At 44.0% G+C, this 18,161-nt stretch overlaps 3 protein-coding genes across 3 annotated transcripts in view; all 3 read left to right on the top strand.

The window, feature by feature from the left end:
- Positions 1-2,381: 2,381 nt before the first annotated feature.
- ARMCX5 (armadillo repeat containing X-linked 5) lies at positions 2,382-17,862 on the top strand. Its single transcript, XM_061408759.1, is given in 7 exon segments — positions 2,382-2,394; positions 3,134-3,463; positions 12,654-12,721; positions 13,299-13,370; positions 13,869-13,947; positions 15,872-16,030; positions 16,033-17,862. Coding segments are annotated over 7 exon segments (2,223 nt in total). The 3' UTR covers positions 17,535-17,862.
- GPRASP2 (G protein-coupled receptor associated sorting protein 2) overlaps positions 13,183-18,161 on the top strand; it is an 84,498-nt gene continuing 79,519 nt past the window's right edge. The window contains exons 1-2 of the mRNA XM_061409161.1: positions 13,183-13,197; positions 13,299-13,370. The gene's annotated coding sequence lies outside the window, so the exon portion shown is untranslated. The remainder of the gene's footprint in view (positions 13,198-13,298; positions 13,371-18,161) is intronic.
- Positions 13,299-18,161, top strand: part of GPRASP3 (G protein-coupled receptor associated sorting protein family member 3) — a 107,455-nt gene continuing 102,592 nt past the window's right edge. Inside the window, exon 1 of the mRNA XM_061409162.1 lies at positions 13,299-13,370. The gene's annotated coding sequence lies outside the window, so the exon portion shown is untranslated. The remainder of the gene's footprint in view (positions 13,371-18,161) is intronic.

The raw sequence follows: 18,161 nt of genomic DNA, 5'->3' as shown, positions 1-18,161 counted from the left end.
TCCAGTGATCATGTATGGATGTAAGAGTTGGACTGTGAAGAAAGCTGAGCACAGAATTGATGCTTTTGAACTGTGGTGTTGGAGAAGACTCTTGAGAGTCCCTTGGACTGCAAGGAGATCCAACCAGTCCATTCTAAAGGAGATCAGTCCTGGGTGTTCTTTGGAACGACTGATGCTAAAGCTGAAATTCCAATACTTTGGCCACCTGATACGAAGAGTTGACTCATTGGAAAAGACTCTGATGCTGGGAGGGATTGGGAGCAGGAGAAGGGGATGACAGAGGATGAGATGGCTGGATGGCATCACTGACTCGATGGCATGAATTTGAGTGAACTCCAGGAGTTGGTGATGGACAGGGAGGCCTGGCATGCTGCAATTCATGGGGTCGCAAAGAGTTGGACATGACGGAGTGACTGAACTGAACTGATATAGTTAGGAAATTATACCCTTTCAGACAATTTTGATTAACTTAGAAACTATTGAATAACAGAAACATGACAGAAAGTGTCCCTCAGTTTTGTGAATACGCTTAGAGTTTCTCCATCAGGCTGTAAATCTCAAAGGCAAAACCGATCCCTCGAGTCTGGAAGCCCTGAGTGAACTGAATATCTAAACTTGTTCTCTGCCTCATTGTCAGGTACAGAAAGCCAAAACTGCAGAGCTTATATAGTTCTTCAGAAATGAGGTCATGGAACTAAGTTGTTAGATGCAGAAAATTCCAAACAACCATATGAGTGACAAAACTAAGACTTTTTGAGTGCTAAGTATAATATTCCAAAATTGATTGCAATGTGATTTTTAGTGATTTTCCAACAAGAAAATAGTTTTTTATTCCCCTATTACTTCTTGAGTTTATCATGTAAAAACCATTTATAAAAGCCAGGTACTTAGACAATTTGATATTTTTATTTGTTGCATTAAATTCAGTGTACTTAATTATTACTTACTCTGTGGCAAAATTTACTAGGAGAGTTTATTTACTGAACCTGTGAATGCTCACCAATGCTTTTCTTCACTAGAGCCACTCCCCCACATTGCCACATGACTTACTTTCCTTTGAGGGGAGAGTATTTTTTTTTCTTCATTATTAGTTTTCTTCAGTTTTTACTTGTCAAACTTCTCCACTTCAGATAAGTCTGATTTATCACTCATCTTGGCTAAAAGAAAGACTGAAAAAAACTTTTTTTTTTAACTTAACTGGCAAAACTATTATCATGCTAAAGGATCACAACCCCAAATTCTCAAGTTTAATATCAATATGGATTTTACCTTCTGATTTTCAACAAGAAAACAGCACACATCTTAGGAAAGTCATGTTTTTATCAAAATGCTTTTGAATTGCACATCATTACCCTATTTCCAATAGTAAAAACCACTGAATCAGGATGCACTATAAATCAAGATGCTCTAAAACCCAGAGTTGATGTGTCTGACTCTCTTAAAAATCACAAGCAAGGTCAGTTGGAGGTAGGGATAAAAGTACAAGAGCAAATAGAGATAGAAGAAAAAATGACTAGGCTTAACCAGCTAATGAATTTGTAACAGGAGATAGCACTATTTGAACACTTTCACTTTATATGACATTTTTATTGGGGTTAGGGAGCAGCATACAGTAAAGGGTGGCATAAGTTGTACTGCATTTTTTTTTAAAGAAGAGACATTACTTTGCCAGCAAAGGTCCATCTAGTCAAAGCTATGGTTTTTCCAGTAATGTATGGATGTGAGAGTTGGACTATAAAGAAAGCTGAGGGCCGAAGAATTGATGCTTTTGAACTGTGGTATTGGAGGAGACTCTTGAGAGTCCCTTGTACTGCAAGGAGATCCAACCAGTCCATCCTAAAGGAAATCAGTCCTGAATATTCATTGGAAGGACTAATGCTAAAGCTGAAACTCCAATACTTTGGCCACCTGATGCAAAGAACTGACTCATTTGATAAGTCCTGATGCTGGGAATGATTGAAGGCAGGAGGAGAAGGGGATGACAGAGGATGAGATGGTTGGCTGGCATCACCACCTCAATGGGCATGAGTTTGAGTAAACTCCGGGATTTGGTGATGGACAGGGAGGCCTGGCATGCTGCAGTCCATGGGGTCGCAAAGAGTCGGACACGACTGAGCGACTGAACTGAACTAAATTGTACTAGTTTCTTTTCATTTGCCCAAAGATAATAGATCAAGGTGCTGCAATAAGGGAAGGGGGGATTTAATCCCGTTATAACTAATGACATGCCTCACAATAGCTCCTTGTGGGACTGGTTTGTAAATGCTGTAAGACAGCACGGCTAATTAAGATCAAACCAGGAACTTCAGCAGAATGGGATAAACCAAACAGAGTTGATTTTTATTTCACTATGTTTTCTCCTCAGGAGGAGAGAGGAGGACATGAAGCTAGGAGGTGAGGTACCCAGTGATTATTCTGGGTTTGTCCAGAGGAGACAGTAGGAGACCTCTGAGCCTGGAAAGGAGATCAGCCCTGGGATTTCTTTGGAGGGAATGATGCTAAAGCTGAAACTCCAGTACTTTGGCCACGTCATGCGAAGAGTTGACTCATTGGAAAAGACTCTGATGCCGGGAGGGATTGGGGGCAGGAGGAGAAGGGGACGACAGAGGATGAGAAGGCTGGATGGCATCACTGACTTAATGGACGTGAGTCTGGGTGAACTCCGGGAGTTGGTGATGGACAGGGAGGCCTGGCGTGCTGCGATTCACGGGGTCGCAAAGAGTCGGACACGATTGAGCGACTGAACTGAACTGAACTGAGCCCGGAAAGCACAGCTCTTCTGAGCGTGTCTGGTCTCACCCGGTGGAGTAAGGCATGTCTAGTGCCTACACTAGAATGGAGAAGCCCCCAAACAGCCAGACGTCCCAAATATGCCTTCTCTCCGTCGGGGTCACCCTAGGACCCTCCTTGACAAGTGATTGGCCGCCAATCTCCAGAGGGCAGAAAATAGGGACTTCAAATAATAAGAGGGCTGGGCAAATAAGCCATGCTGTTAGCAGCAATTTGCTTACATTTTAAAATAACTATCATCATTGTTGGGAGCCCAGTCCAACCGAACAGTCACAGGAGCGGAGGGAGCAAAGGGCCAGCCCCAGAGTGCTCATTCCGAGACCCAAACTCCTCGTCCCCTCAGCATCGGACCTACAGCCGCATCGGACGGCCGCTCTTGGGGCTCCTGCCTCCGGACCTGCCAGGGACCGACCCGAGAAGGATCCGAATCCAGCTCAGAAGGCGGCGCTGCGAAGACAAAAGCCTGCACTAGCCAGAACGCGCCGCTACAAGTCGCGCGTCCAACTTCCACCCTTCCAATTTCTGCAGGCCGGATTCGCCAGCCCCGCGGCCACCACGCCCTCCTCTCCCCATAGCCCTCTAGCTCTGGCGGGGCCGCACATCCTCACCCGAAGACTTGAAGACCAGAGAAAGGTAGACTACTGCACCGACACCGCTTCACACTCTGAACGAGGTGAGTGTTACCGTGAGGAGCTCCTGCAGTTATAAGTTGCGTGGCAGGCCCCGCCCCCCAAACCCACCCTAACAATCTCTGATTGGTCAAGAAATCCTAGATCCGCCTCCTTGCCCCTCCCACCGCTTTAGCCTTGCTAGCCTTAGTCCACTATTTCTCCTCTACTCAGGACCTCACCCCTGCAACCTGGTGTTAATACTGTCATACCAGATTCGCTTCCCCAGTGCCAAGTCGTTCAGTCGTGTCCGACTCTTTGTGACCCCATGAACTATACATTCCATGGAATTCTCTAGGCCAGAATACTGGAATGGGTAGCCTTTCCCTTCTCCAGGGGATCTTTCCAACCCAAGGATCCAACCCAGGTCTCCCACATTGTAGGCGGATTCTTTACCAGCTGAGCCACAAGGGAAACCCAGGAATACTGGAGTGGGTAGCCTATCCCTTCTCCAGGGGATCTTCCCGACCCAGGAATCTAATCTGGGTCTCCTGCACTGCAGGCTGATTCTTTACCAACTGAGCTATCAGAGTTTAATAAGGTCATACCAGATTTGCCTTCCTAGGCCCCATTCAAACTCACTCTGATTCCTCCAGGGATTGATGGCTGGCCTAACTCCCCTGCTTCTCCCACTACGTCCATTCTGAGGGTCCACTTCCCTTCCTCCTATGTATGCTTACTCCTCCATGATAATAGGGGCCTTTACAATAAGTAGATACATCTTACTCAGTTAGCTTTATATCTGTCTGAAGCTCCGAGATCCAAGCTGAAGGAGTCTTAATCAGATACTCCCTGCTTTTTATAGCCATAGGAGCTATACGTTGTGACAACCAAACAGTGATTTGGAAGCAATGTTCAGTGTTGTCTGTTCTAATTCTGCGAGGTCATGGGGGAGGGATGTTCACGAAGAGGGTGAGCAGTTTGGGGTCATTCACTCTCTCAGCTGAGCATTTCTGTGACAGTGGTGGGCTCCTATGTAAGTTATATTTTCCGATTTTCAGCCAGTGAACATGGTAACAGTTTAGGGTAATCAGAGAATCTGCTGAGGCTATTCATCTTGATTTTCTCCAATCTTGATCATTTTGCTTGATCCACAGTAGTTGCTTAAACACCCATCTTTAGATTGAAGTAGTAAGTCCAGGGGAGAAGGCAATGGCACCCCACTCCAGTACTCTTGCCTGGAAAATCCCATGGATGGAGGGGCCTGGTAGGCTGCAGTCCATGGGGTCACTAAGAGTCGGACACGACTGAGCGACTTCACTTTCGCTTTTCACTTTCATGCATTGGAGAAGGAAATGGCAACCCACTCCAGTGTTCTTGCCTGGAGAATCCCAGGGACGGGGGAGCCTGGTGGGCTGCCGTCTGTAGGGTCGCACAGAGTCAGACACGACTGAAGCGACTTAGCAGCAGCAGCAGCAGCAGCAGCAGCAGCAGCAGCAGCAGCAAGTCCAGGATAGAGCAGAATTTTTGGACAGCAGCACCACCCAGTGTCTATGTTGGGGAGAAAAGTGAGGATCTGGTAGTTACTTGCAAGAACTCAGTCTTCAAGGTGATTTTCTGTATATTCACCCAGAACCTTAGAATGTTAAGATAAAATGAAGATAGGACTATATCTTCAGCTTGTACTCCATATTTTCTATATGGCTCTTGTATTGTGGAAGAGATCTACATAGATCATCAATCACTGTCTCCTCAAGAATTTCTTCCACATCTCTTCCACCTCCTCCACATCTCTTCATTTATTTTTCTATGCTCTTGTAGCATGGGGTGCAAACTTGAGAGTTTTGTGTGTTTGTTGGGTGAACTTGTAAAACAGAAAAACAAGCTCATTCAACAAATGACATTCACTGAGTACCTACAATGTCCCATACATTAAATATAATAAACACCAGTGTTTCTGCCACTCTGATTTGGATGTTGTTGATATTTAGGTATATTTACTGTCTTTTTTTTTTTTTTTAAGGAATAAAAACATTACAGAAAAATTCAGGTTTTCTTAACCTTCACCCCATTTCCACTCCCCTCTCACTTTCCCAGGGGTACTCTTATCCTGAATGTGATATGTAGTTCCTAGCCAAGTTTTCTATCATTACAGATTTATATGATCTGTTTCCAGGAGCAACGTGGACAATATTTTTGTCCAGTGCTCCAGGTGTAAGACTGAATTTCCACATCTCTTGGGTTGACAGGAAGCTCCAGACAGGCACCTCCCCACTCCTGCCCCAAACTCCAAAGTCTATCTTAAATCTATCCACCTCAAATCCTTAGAATTCCTCTCACATCCACCCTTTCATGTTTCCATACAAATTTTAAAATTTTTCGTACTTGTTCTGTGGAAAATGTCACTGATAATTTAATTTTAAATCTGTAAGTTGCTTTGGTAATGTATTCATTTTTACAATATTTATTCTCAATTTTTCACCATTGAGAATGACGTTTGCTATGGGTTTGTTGTATATGGCCTTTATTGTGTTGAAATAGGTTCCCAAGAATGTTTTAAGAATAAGAAATATAACAGCATGTTCCAGCTGCTGGAAAGGTAACTGATTACAATGAAATAAACATAATGAAATGTTTTTGGTTAAGATATATGTGTGTGTGTGTGTGTGTGTTTATACACACAGGTTGGCACTGATACAAGTCTGGAATATTATGTACCAAAATATTAGTGGTATTTATCAGTGTTAGGATATAGTATGTGTGTGTGTGTGCCAGTCACTCAGTCACGTCTGATTCTTTGTGACCCCATGGACTATAGCCCAACAGGCTTCTCTGTCCATGGAATTCTCCAGGCAAGAATACTGCAGTAGGTAACCATCCCTTTCTCCAGGGGATCTTCCTGACCCAGGGATCAAATTCAGGTCTCCTGAATTGCAGGCAGATTCTTTACTATTTGAGCCACCAGGGAAGCCCCAGGATATTCTATACTTTTCCTAATAATTTTTCTTATATTTACTATTTTTTCTACTATGAGCATATACAACTTAGGCAATAAAAAATAAGTTAAAGGATTGGGAAAATAAATATTCCCAGAAAGTTCAATAGAAAAAAATTGTGGTAGAAAAGAAGTTGAATTATTTTCAGAACAAAGTACATTTCTAAAGCAACATATGAATTCAGTTAACAGTATGATCATGAGAACTATCTCATTGTTCTTTGTTTCTTCCAATGGAAGGGCCAAAATCTGGGACCACCCTAAAACAAAAAAGATGCCTAAAAATAGAAAGCCTATCTCCCATAATCATTATTTTCAACAGCTATCATTTCTGCTCTTTAGATGTTTCTTGAGTATCAAGAGTGCTGTTTCACATCATGCTTTCGTGTGGATTCAGATACAGTCTCCTCAATGAAAAGCAACATTATCTGTAATAGTAGTAGCAGTATCTTTACAGCATTAATTATGGATTTACCCAGTAAAATAGATTGTGACTCTCACAGGAGAATGTGTAGTTAAGGGTGTCTTGGAAGCTTGTTCTTCAAATCTGGAGGATAAGCCATCTACCCTCATTAAAGCCATTTCAGAACTGGAAATTGATAAGCCAACCAATGGGCCTTTTTCACTGTCTTTTACTAAAATGGTGGCCCATCTTAGAGTCCAAGTGTGTAAGTCTGAGAAGTTGGAGCATTTCTAAGAATATGTGTTGTGTTTTAAATATCCTCTAAGACAGGCTCATACAAGTAAGTCTCCAAGTCTCTTTCACATCTTTGACTGTCCTCCAAAAGAGATAAGCCACCAACAATGCATAAGAATGCCGGTTTTCCCACCTCTTCTCCATTCCAATTTGTTTCCAAACTTCTTGTTCTTTGCCAATATGATTGATGAGAAACAGTATATCATTGTAATTATAATTTGCACTTCTGTTATTGTCAGTGAGGTGAAATATTTTCTTGTATATTTGAGAGACATTGTCTTTTGATGAACAATGTTTTACCATTTTTCTACTGGGTTGGTGGTCATTGGTCTTTTCTTTATGAATCCACAGAGGTTTGCTATATATTGAAGACCTTAGTAAGGTACAGTTTCAAGCATGAAAAGAAGACAGAAAAGGATAAAAACCTTTTATCAAATGTGTCCCCCCAAATGTTCATTGCAATACATGTTATTAAGATACTCAAGATTTCTTTCCAAAATATATTAAAAGAAATTCTTTGCTTCCTTCCTCCACTGAAAATTAGAGAGCATCTTCAGTGTGGCAGACTCTAGGCAAAGCCTTTGGTTTACAGACATCAAAGTGAAAAGTGAAGGTGTTAGTTGCTCAGTCCTGTCGGACTCTGTGATTCCATGGATTGTAGCCCACCAGGCTCATCTGTCCATGGAATTATTCCTGCAAGAATACTGGAGTGGATAGCCATTCCCTTCTGCAAGGGACCTTCCTGACTCAGGGATCGAATCTGGGTCTCCTGCATTGCAGGCAGGTTCTTTACCATCTGAGCCACCAGGGAAAGACAAAGACAAACCTAGAGACAGGTCTTGATGTACAAACAGTAGAAGATACCACGGAATTTTCATGACTAAATGGCCCCTCACTTGTTTCAACTTGAAAAGAATATATATATTCAGGGAGAATGAGCAATGCATTCATTAGGCAGGACACAGTGGTGAGAGAAGAGGAGGAATCAGGAGAGCAGTTCAAGGATCTGCCATGAGAAGTGAGTGGGTAGTGTCCCTTTTCCTTAGAGAGAACATTGTAAGAGGAGCCAGGACTGCCCCTACATGGTGCCTGACCCCTCGCTGTGGGATGAGAAACAGGGAGGATTGTCTGAGCAGGTGCAGGTCCTGTCAGGGAAAGATCCTCTTTGCTGGGCAACTGTGTGGACAGTGAATTGGTAAAGTGTGCCACCACAGCGACTGAGACAAGAGCAGCGTGGCAGAAAGAATGACGACACTGGCGCAGACAAGTGGTTTGTCTCCTCAGCCAGAGGTCTATCAGGGGCTGCCTTCCCTTAGAAGAGGGGCAGGGGCTTGGCTGCCACAGGTGCGCCTTTCCACCTTCACTCCCATGGCCCCAGAAACAATGAAAGCAGAACTGCAGAGGGCTGCCCAGAACCTCTGGGGTGGTCTGGCCTCAAATTGCTTCTCCTCTCCTCCTTTTCTGATATTTCCTCTACCTCACCTGACTTTTTATGCTGGCAATATGGTTGGTGTAAGAAGGCCTTAAGAACATCCAAGAAAAGAAGAGAAGTTAAAGGCAAAGGAGAAAAGGAAAGATATAAGCATCTGAATGCAGAGTTCCAAGAAGCAAGGAGAGATAAGAAAGTCTTCTTAACAGAACAATGCAAAGAAATAGAGGGAAAAAAATAGAATGGGAAAGACGAGATATCTCTTCAAGAAAATTATAGATACCAAGGGAATATTTCATGCAAAGATGAGTGCAATAAAGGACAGAAATGGTATGGGCCTAACAGAAGCAGAAGAGATTAAGAAAGGTGTCAAGAATACACAGAAGAACTGTACAAAAAAGGTCTTAATCACCTGGATAACCAGGATGCTGTGATCACTCACCTACAGCCAGACATTCTGGAGTGTGAAATCAAGTGGGCATCAGGAAGCATCACTAAAAACAAAGCTAGTGGAGATGATGGAATTCCAGCTGAGCTATTTCAAATCTGAGGATGCTGTTAAAGTGCTGCACTCAATATGCCAGCAAATTTGGAAAACTCAGCAGTGGCCACAGGACTGGAAAAGATCAGTTTTCATTCCAATCCCAGAGAAGGGCAATGCCAAAGAATGTTCAAACTACCTCACAATTTCACTCATTTCACATGCTAGCAAAGTAATGCTCAAAATCCTTCAAGCTAGTCTTCAACAGTACATGAACAGAGAACATCCAGATATTCAAGCTGGTTTAGAAAAGGCAGAGGAATCAGAGATCAAATTGCCAACCTCCATTGGAGCATCAATAAAGCAAGGTAATTCCACAAAAACATCTACTTCTGCTTCATTGACTACACTGAAGTCTTTGACTGTGTGGATCACAACAAACTGAAAAATTCTTAAAGAGATGGGAATATCAGATAACCTGACATGTCTCCTAACAAACCTGTATGCAGGTCAAGAAGTAACAGTTAGAACCGAACATGAAACAACAGACTGGTTCAAAACTGGGAAAGGAGTATGTCAAGGGTATATATTGTCACCCTGCTTATTTAACTTATATGCAGAGTACATCATGCAAAATGACAGGCTGGATGAAGTTCAAGCTGGAATCAAGATTGACAGGAGAAATATCAGTAACTTTAGATATGCAGATGACACCATCCTAATGGCAGAAAGCAAAGAGGAACCAAGAGCCTCTTAATGAGGGTGAAAGAGGAGAGTGAAAAAGCTGGCTTAAAACTCAACATTCAAAAAACGAAGATCACAGCATCCGGTCTTATCATTTCATGGCAAATAGATGGGAAAAAATGGAAACAGTGAGAGACTTTATTTTCTTGGGCTCCAAAATCACTGCAGATGGTGACCACAGCCATGAAATTAAAAGACTCTTGCTCCTTGGAAGAAAAGCTATGACCAACCTAGACAGTGTATTAAAAAAGCAGAGACATCACTTTGCTGACAAAGGTCCATATAGTCAAAGCTATGGTTTTTCTGGTAGTCATGTATGGACGTGAGAGCTGGACCATAAAGAAAGCAGAGAACTGAAGAACTGAGGCTTTAGCACTGTGGTGCTGGAGAAGACTCTTGAGAGTCCTTTGGATAGCAAGGAAATAAAATGAGTCAATCCTAAAGGAAATCAATCCTGAATATTCATTGGGAGGACTTATGCTCAAGCTGAAGCTCCAATACTTTGGCCTCTTGATGCGAGCTGACTCATTGGAAAAGACCCTGATGTTGGGAAAGATTGAGGGGCAGGAGGAGTAGGGAGCAACAGAGAATGAAATGGTTGGATAGCATAATCATCAAGTCAATAGACACGAGTTTGAGCAAACTCCAGGAGATGGTGAAGGACAGGGAAGCCTGGAGTTCCTTCAGTTCATGTGGTTGCAAAGATTCTGACAGGACTGAGCAACTGAACAACAATATGTGGTGAGGCATAAAGAGGGGCCCACAATGAGATAGTTTGGCATTTAACCCATTCTTATTCAGTGCTGCTTTCTTAACTCTCTTCCATTTCATATTCCATTTTAGGTGATAAATAAGGAAACCCTGTGGTGGGGGTATGGGAGTGTGTGTATGGGCGGGGGGAGGGAGGTATTTAAGGGTACAAAGATATCTGAGTACTCATCCTCTTCTATGAGTACAGAATTGTTTTCCACATACCCATAATCAGGCCCTTGCATATTTAGGTGTAGAAAATATTGTGGGCATTCAGAGGGGAGGCAGGGCATAAGAATGGCATATGTACACACCTGCCTAGTATGGTATTAATATGCTTCTCTCCATACATCTGTGCTTTCCCTGTATTCTCTACCCACCTTATCTTCAACTATTTCTGTGAAAGAAATAAAGTAGGCAATAAGGGCCAGAGACTTAGAGAAGAACAAGACCAAGGTGTTTGACATTGATTAGTACATCCGATCAGAGCAGATTTCCAGACTCCCTAACCCATTCACTGGGCAAATGGATTGCTGGGAAGGACGGTTTGGAGGGGCTTGAGAAACCTGTATGCAGGTCAGGAAGCAACAGTTAGAACTGGACATGGAACAACAGACTGGTTCCAAACAGGAAAAGGAGTACGTCAAGGCTGTATATTGTCACCCTGCTTATTTAACTTATATGCAGAGTACATCATGAGAAACGCTGGGCTGGAGGAAGCACAAGCTGGAATCAAGATTGCCGGGAGAAATATCAATAACCTCAGATATGCATATGACACCACCCTTATGGCAGAAAGTGAAGAACTAAAGAGCCTCTTGATGAAAGTGAAAGAGGAGAGTGACAAAGTTGGCTTAAAGCTCCACATTCAGAAAACTAAGATCATGACATCCGGTCCCATCACTTCATGGCAAATAGATGGGGAAACAGAGGAAACAGTGGCTGACTTTATTTTTCTGGGCTCCAAAATCACTGTGGATGGTGAGTGCAGCCATGAAATTAAAAGACACCTGCTCCTTGGAAGGAAAGTTATGAGCAACCTAGACAGCATATTAAAAAGCAGAGACATTACTTTGTCAACAAAGGTCCGTCTAGTCAAGGCTATGGTTTTTCCAGTAGTCATGTATGGATGTGAGAGTTGGACTATAAAGAAAGCTGAGCGCCAAAGAATTGATGCTTTTGAACTGTGGTGTTGGAGAAGACTCTTGAGACTCCCTTGGGCTGCAAGGAGATCCAGCCAGTCCATGCTAGAGGAGATCAGTCCTGGGTGTTCATTGGAAGGACTGATGTTGAAGCTGAAACTCCAATACTTTAGCCACCATGCAAAGAGCTGACTCATTGGAGGCTTTCCTTGTAGCGCAGTCAGTAAAGAATCTGCCTGCAGTGCAGGAGACCCAGGTTCAAACCCTGGTTTGGGAAGATCCCCTGGAGAAGGAAATGGCAAACCACTCCAGTATCCTTGCCTGGATAATCTCATGGACAGTGCAGCCTGGTGGGCTGCAGTCCATGGGGTCTCAAAGAGACAGGCGCGACTGAGCGACTAATACTTGCTGCTGCTAAGTCGCTTCAGTCATGTTCGATTCTGTGCAACCCCGCAGACGGCAGCCCAACAGGCTCCCCCGTCCCTGGGATTCTCCAGGCCAGAACACTGGAGTGGGTTGCCATTTCCTTCTCCAATGCATGAAAGTGAAAAGTGAAAGTGAAGTCGCTCAGTAAGTGTCCGACTCTTCGTGACCCCATGGACTGCAGCCTACCAGGCTCCTCCGTCCATGGGATTTTCCAGGCAAGAGTACTGGAGTGGAGTGCCATTGCCTTCTCCGGACTAATACTTACTTACTAATATTTACTGATGCTGGGAAAGATTGAGGGCAGGAGAAGGGGACGACAGAGGATAAGATGGCTGGATGGCATCACCGACTCAGTGGACATGGGTTTGGGTGGACTCTGGGTGTTGGTGATGTACAACCTGGCGTGCTGTGGTTCAGGGGGTCGCAAAGAGTTGGACGCGACTGAACTGAACTTTCATGGAAGGGCTTCTCTCATGGAAGGGATGCATAGTTTCAGAATAGACGAGAATTTACCTTCCTGTGTCAGTCTTGAGCCTGTCGGTCCTGAGCCTCTTTCCCGACCTTTACCCACACCCCTAACCCCATCCATAGCTGCGGACCTCGGACTTCGGAGAGCGGAATGTGTAAATCTACATTTTGGTACCTGTCTGCCTCATCAGGTCAGAGCTGATTCACTGACGCCACGTCCCGAAACCTGTACACATTTCAGTTCAGGGGAAAATACTGTAGGTTTGCGGTAGGGGAGCTCTCTAAGAGAAAGGAACTAATACCAGATCCTTTCATTTAGTCGGCTTCTCACCGACCGGCGAGGCTTTCTCCATATCCAAACCTCGCCCACTCCAGCAGCGTAAACAGCCAGGGCGGGCGGGACCCGGCTCGCCGGAAGAGGAAGGAGCGGCGCTATGCAAAGCGTGGTATCACTCCGCTTCCGTAAAGCCGGATCCTCTTCAACTCCCCTCTAGCAGCTCTGGTTGTCTGTGTTGTTTCTTGGGATGAGGCGAGACAAAGTCTGCGGAGGAAATGGTGGCTGTTAAAGAGTTACTAGGAGCGGGTCCCTGAGGTGTCCTCGGGACAAGAAGAAGGAAATACCAAAAAGTGACAATCGTATGCCAATTGCGGTCTTTCATCTGATAAAGTAGGTATCTCGTCCTGAGTCCCAGGTGCCGGGCCCGTCTCCAAACAGTCGGCGCCATTGTCTCATGTCCTTGAGCTCATCTGTCTGTCCCTCTTTCGTAGGTGTCTGCACCCCTTCGAGGCAAGGAAATGAGAAAGCTACTTCTCGTCCAAGCGGAGCAGGTCAATGAAGAGGTGGGCACTGTTTGGGAGTGTGGATACGGGTGTCAGAGGTGAACGGGGGCGATGTGACTTGGTCCTGGGGCGAACGGGGTTGGTGAGAGGGAAAGAGGGACAGTGGTCATTTGCGTGGCATACAATGATAAATGAATTATCTGCTTCTTGCTAGCTTGACTTCCAGACACTGCACCCCGCCACCATGTTTGGGGAGGGAAAGGAGAGTAGTAGCGGCCTCTAGCGGAGGAATGGTGGCTTACAGTAATAGGAGGAGGGGCTCCTGCTGTTCGTGAGAGCAGTTGTCTGGAGAGCCCTGGGGGAGACTGAAAAGAGGTTGTAAGTGTTTGGCCCTGTATTAGAAGAGAGCCTCCTGTCCTGATTACTAGGCTGAGTATTAATAACCAAGTCTCTCCCACTGTCTTTTCATTGGGTCATTGAGTGTGTATCATGCGTTTATTTGTGTAGGTCTGTTTCTACGTTTGTGGTTCTCCATGTTTCTGTAAACATGATCTGTAGGGGGCAGTGAACCTCAAAAGGAGGAGTAAGAAAAAGAAAATTGGCATAACCTCTGTAGAGAGGGCAGTGCTTCGGTGTGGTAGGTGGCTAGGACTAGCGCAGGTAGGGATCTAGGGGTAACTCCTTTCTGCTGGCTTTCCAAACCATCTTCCCTTTTCCTATAGTGTTGAAGAAAATGATAGGCTTTGGGGAGAAGAAGGAAACATAAGAACAAGAAAATAATACTTTTCATTGATTTCCAAAACAATTTCAGTGGTTTGAGCATTCCATCCTTACTACCAGCAGCACAGTCTTGCAGCGATTTTTGAGTTGTCTCTGCAGGGGAATTGTCAGACTGAGAATGGAGCAGAGGAGCTTGGGGCTTGGGGGAGGAGAGGAAGAAAGAAATTTTCGGCAGTCAGGTACTTGTATCCAGAAAGGATCAGTGTCTTAGGTGCTGATATCTACCAAGGACTCAATCTCCATTGTCTTCTGTATCTGTATTTATTTATTTATCTCTGCACTTGTGAGTCTTTGTGTATAGATCTGTCTTTAGATTTGCGGACCTCTCAGTTGTTGTGAAGACTTGTAAATGGGAACTCAGCTTGAAGCTTGGAAATAAGGAGGAAGAGAAATGTGCCCTGTATCTGTTTAGATTGGTGGGAGGGTAGAGTGATTGAGACTAGGGAATTATCTGTCTCTTCTGTTTTGTCAGTTTACTAACCTGTTTGGTCTTCTGCCTGGAGAAGGCAATGGCATCCCACTCCAGTACTCTTGCCTGGAAAATCCCATGGACGGAGGAGCCTGATGGGCTATAGTCCATGGGGTCGAGAAGAGTTGGACACAACTGGGCGACTTCACTTTCACTTTCATGCATTGGAGAAGGAAATAGCAACCCACTCCAGTGTTCTTGCCTGGAGAATCCCAGGGACAGGGGAGCCTGGTGGGCTGCCATCTATGGGGTCGCACAGAGTCGGACACGACTGAAGTGACTTAGCAGTAGCAGTAGCAGTTGGTCTTCTGCCAATTTAGGTGGAAGCCTTCCTAAGCTTTAGAGGTATAGAAGGGTAATACCTGCTTTTGTTACTTCCCACTTGGTTTTCCTAGCCAAGTTCTGAAACAGAGAAATGTTAGGGCAGTTTCTGAAGAGGAATATGATGGGAAACAGGGAGGAGGAGTGGTACTGAATGAAGCAGGGCAATGGGGGAAAGGGACAAGAAGGAGGGAAACACTAGACACACTGCAAATGTAGGGACCAGGGACCAAGGTCAGTCTACCAAGAGATCAGTTTTCATATCTTCCTGTTTATTTGTCCATAGATCTGCCTTTTAGGTCTGCTGTGAGTCTTATCATCACTGGAAACAAGGAAAGGAGGAGGAAATTACTGCAGATCAGTGAAGGTTTGTGTGTGTGGAGACTTCCTCAGTAGACCTGTAGGATGAAGTAGTGGAGATCTGCCTGGGTGCAGCAGAGGTAAAGTGCCAGCCTAGGGATTCTTCAGCCTCTCTCACTCCCATCCAACTTTTCCACTCTCCATGCTCTTGTTTTGTGTCTGGAAAAAACATTGATTTTACCTGCAATAGTAGGGAACATGAAATGGAGGAAGAGTTTGCTAATTATCTGCCTTTTCCACTTAGCCCTGAATTTCCATACTTTTCTCTTTCCATGTTGTGCTAATCAACATGGAAAAAAGTTAGAAAAAGACTTAAAGTCCCATTTCCTTCCTCCACTCCTAGGTCCAACTTCAGTGGCAGATCTGGTGGCCTTGGAGTGGCTGAAGACCACCACCCTCCACAGGGCTGTGCTCAGGCACACAGCCGTCCTTCCCTTCCCTGAGTGAGCTTCCTCTGCGCGTTGTTTATATCACTGGCAGAGCCTGTAGTTTGAAAGGGGGCTGAGTGACAACTGGACTTTGTATGAAAACACCAACCTGGGAGAGATCTTCAGTCAAGGCTGAGACAGGGGTGGGGATATATAACTTGGCCTCGCCTGTAACTTGGATTGTGATTGACTTTGGTGCTGAGGCAAGGGCAGAGGAGGGCCTGAGGTTGGCCTGAAAGCTGGCATCCGTGGCCCTGCCAACACTAAAGCCAAGGCTAAGATCCAAGCCAAGGCGGTGGCTGAGGCAGAACTGAAAACAGGACTGGTAACCCAGGCCAAGGCTGGGGATAGAGCAGTGGCCAGGACACAGTGACCTATGCTGAGGCCATGGCTCTGACAAGGCGAGTGAGCAAGATGGAATCTAAGACTAAGACTAGAGTCATGGCTGAGACCAAGGCAACCCCCCTGACAGAACCTAGTGTAGTGTCCCAAACCAAATCAAAGGCCATGCCTATGTCCAGGCTCAGTGCTGTCACCCATTATAAAGTGAAGGCTGGTGCTGGAAGGGAAGCCAATATCGGTTCCAAAGACAACATTGGGTCCAGGTCCCAGAGAAGGAGCAAGGCCAGCATCAAGTTGAAGGCTGGGGACAGAGCTGGTACTGTAACTCAGTTCAGTGATGAGGATGGAAAAAATGTCTGTTCTTGGTTTTGGACTGGAGAAGAGCCTAGTGTAGGATCCTGGTTCTGGCCTAAAGAAGACAACCCATTTCAAGTGTATAAGCCTCCAGCTAAGATCCAGGAAATGCCCAAGCCTACACCCAAACCTGAACTCACTGTAAAGCAAAAAGCAAAAGCATGGTCAAGGGCCAGGTTTTGTGTCCTAGTTCCGGTAGATGGAGGGGAGCAATCCTTACCTCCAGGAGGGAATTGGACTCTTGTTGATACCTTGATTGAAACTCCTCTAGGGATTCGACCTCTGACCAAGATCCCACCGTGTAATGGGCCTTACTTTCAGACTTTAGCTGAGCTCAAAAATCAGGTTAAATGTAGGGAAAAGTATAGGCCCAATCCAAAAACCTGTCGCTGCAAATCACATGTTTTTAGTTTAGAGCCTAAAGAGTTTGATAAACTTGTTGCCCTGCTTAAATTAACTAGGGATCCTTTCATTCATGAAATAGCTACAATGATAATGGGTATCAGTCCTGCTTATCCATTTACCCAAGATATAATTCATGATGTAGGTATTACTGTTATGATTGAAAACTTGGTCAATAATCCCAATGTTAACGAACACCCTAGAACTTTAAATATGGTGGATGACAGCTCTGAGTTTTCTGGAGAACCACAAATAGGAGAGTTGTACATAAATCAAGTTTGTAGGGACATAATCGCTTATCCTTTGAACTCCACCATGCAGCTGGATGGATTAAAATTATTAGTGCAGCTGAGTGTAAGGTTTGAGTACCACCATATAATTCTCAATTACATTCTAGATTTCCTCACTTTGTTAAACAAGGGAAGTGTTAAAACCAAGCTTTATGTTTTAAAAGTGTGTTTGCACTTGTCTAAAAATCAAGCCAATACAAGAGAACTGATCAGTGCCAAAGTGTTGTCATCATTGGTTGCACCCTTTAACAAAAATGAGTCAAAGGCCAGTATTCTTAATATCATTGAAATATTTGAGAATATAAATTTCCAATTTAAAAAGAAGGTGAAGCTATTTACCAAGGAAGAGTTCACTAAATATGAACTTATTTCCATATTTGAGGGCGCAAAAGAGTTTGGTCAGAAACTACAAGACTTAGCAGAGCATAGTGATCCTGAGGTGAGAGATAAAGTTATAAGATTAATACTCAAACTCTGAATAGCTGTATGTTCTCACAAAACCTTTAGCAGTTTTTTTGGTATTGTAGTTTGAAACCAATGCAACTTAAAAGTTCAGTATTTATGCTATCTGTGCTGATTGAAGGAGCCAATTTTATGGATACCAAATGATCTTGAGAGCTTGAATGTTTGTTGGTTTTCATTGTGCTATATAAGTTCAGATATTTTTAGTATTTTTGCATTATAACCTGATAATGAACCTATTCATTCTGAGTAAGTTATACTTCTGTGCTTTATATTAACATAAGTGTATTCATTTAATATTTCAATTACATGTGAATAAAGTTGCATGCTAAAACTGGTGAAAACATTGTCCTAGTTCTTCAGTTGAAATCTAGTCAGAGGGATAAAGCACAAATAACAGGATTAAAAAGAGCACAGTCCATGTCTGTAGCAGGGTACAAACAACAAGTTTATGTTGACAGATCCTTTAGTTTCAACATGTTCAAGAAGGAGAATCACCCTACACAAGAAGACAGGACTGTGTCTTAGCTGACATCTGGGCAGATCTGGGAAAAGGGGTGAAGACATAGACTTTAGGAGTAAAGGAACACAGATGCTTTCTTTCTATTTTTTTTTTTTTTTACACAGATGCTTTCATTCCAGT

The sequence above is a fragment of the Bos javanicus genome, chromosome X (genome assembly GCF_032452875.1).
Source record: "Bos javanicus breed banteng chromosome X, ARS-OSU_banteng_1.0, whole genome shotgun sequence".
NCBI classification, from domain to species: Eukaryota; Metazoa; Chordata; class Mammalia; order Artiodactyla; family Bovidae; genus Bos; species Bos javanicus.
This window is presented reverse-complemented; position numbering and strand designations above follow the sequence as displayed.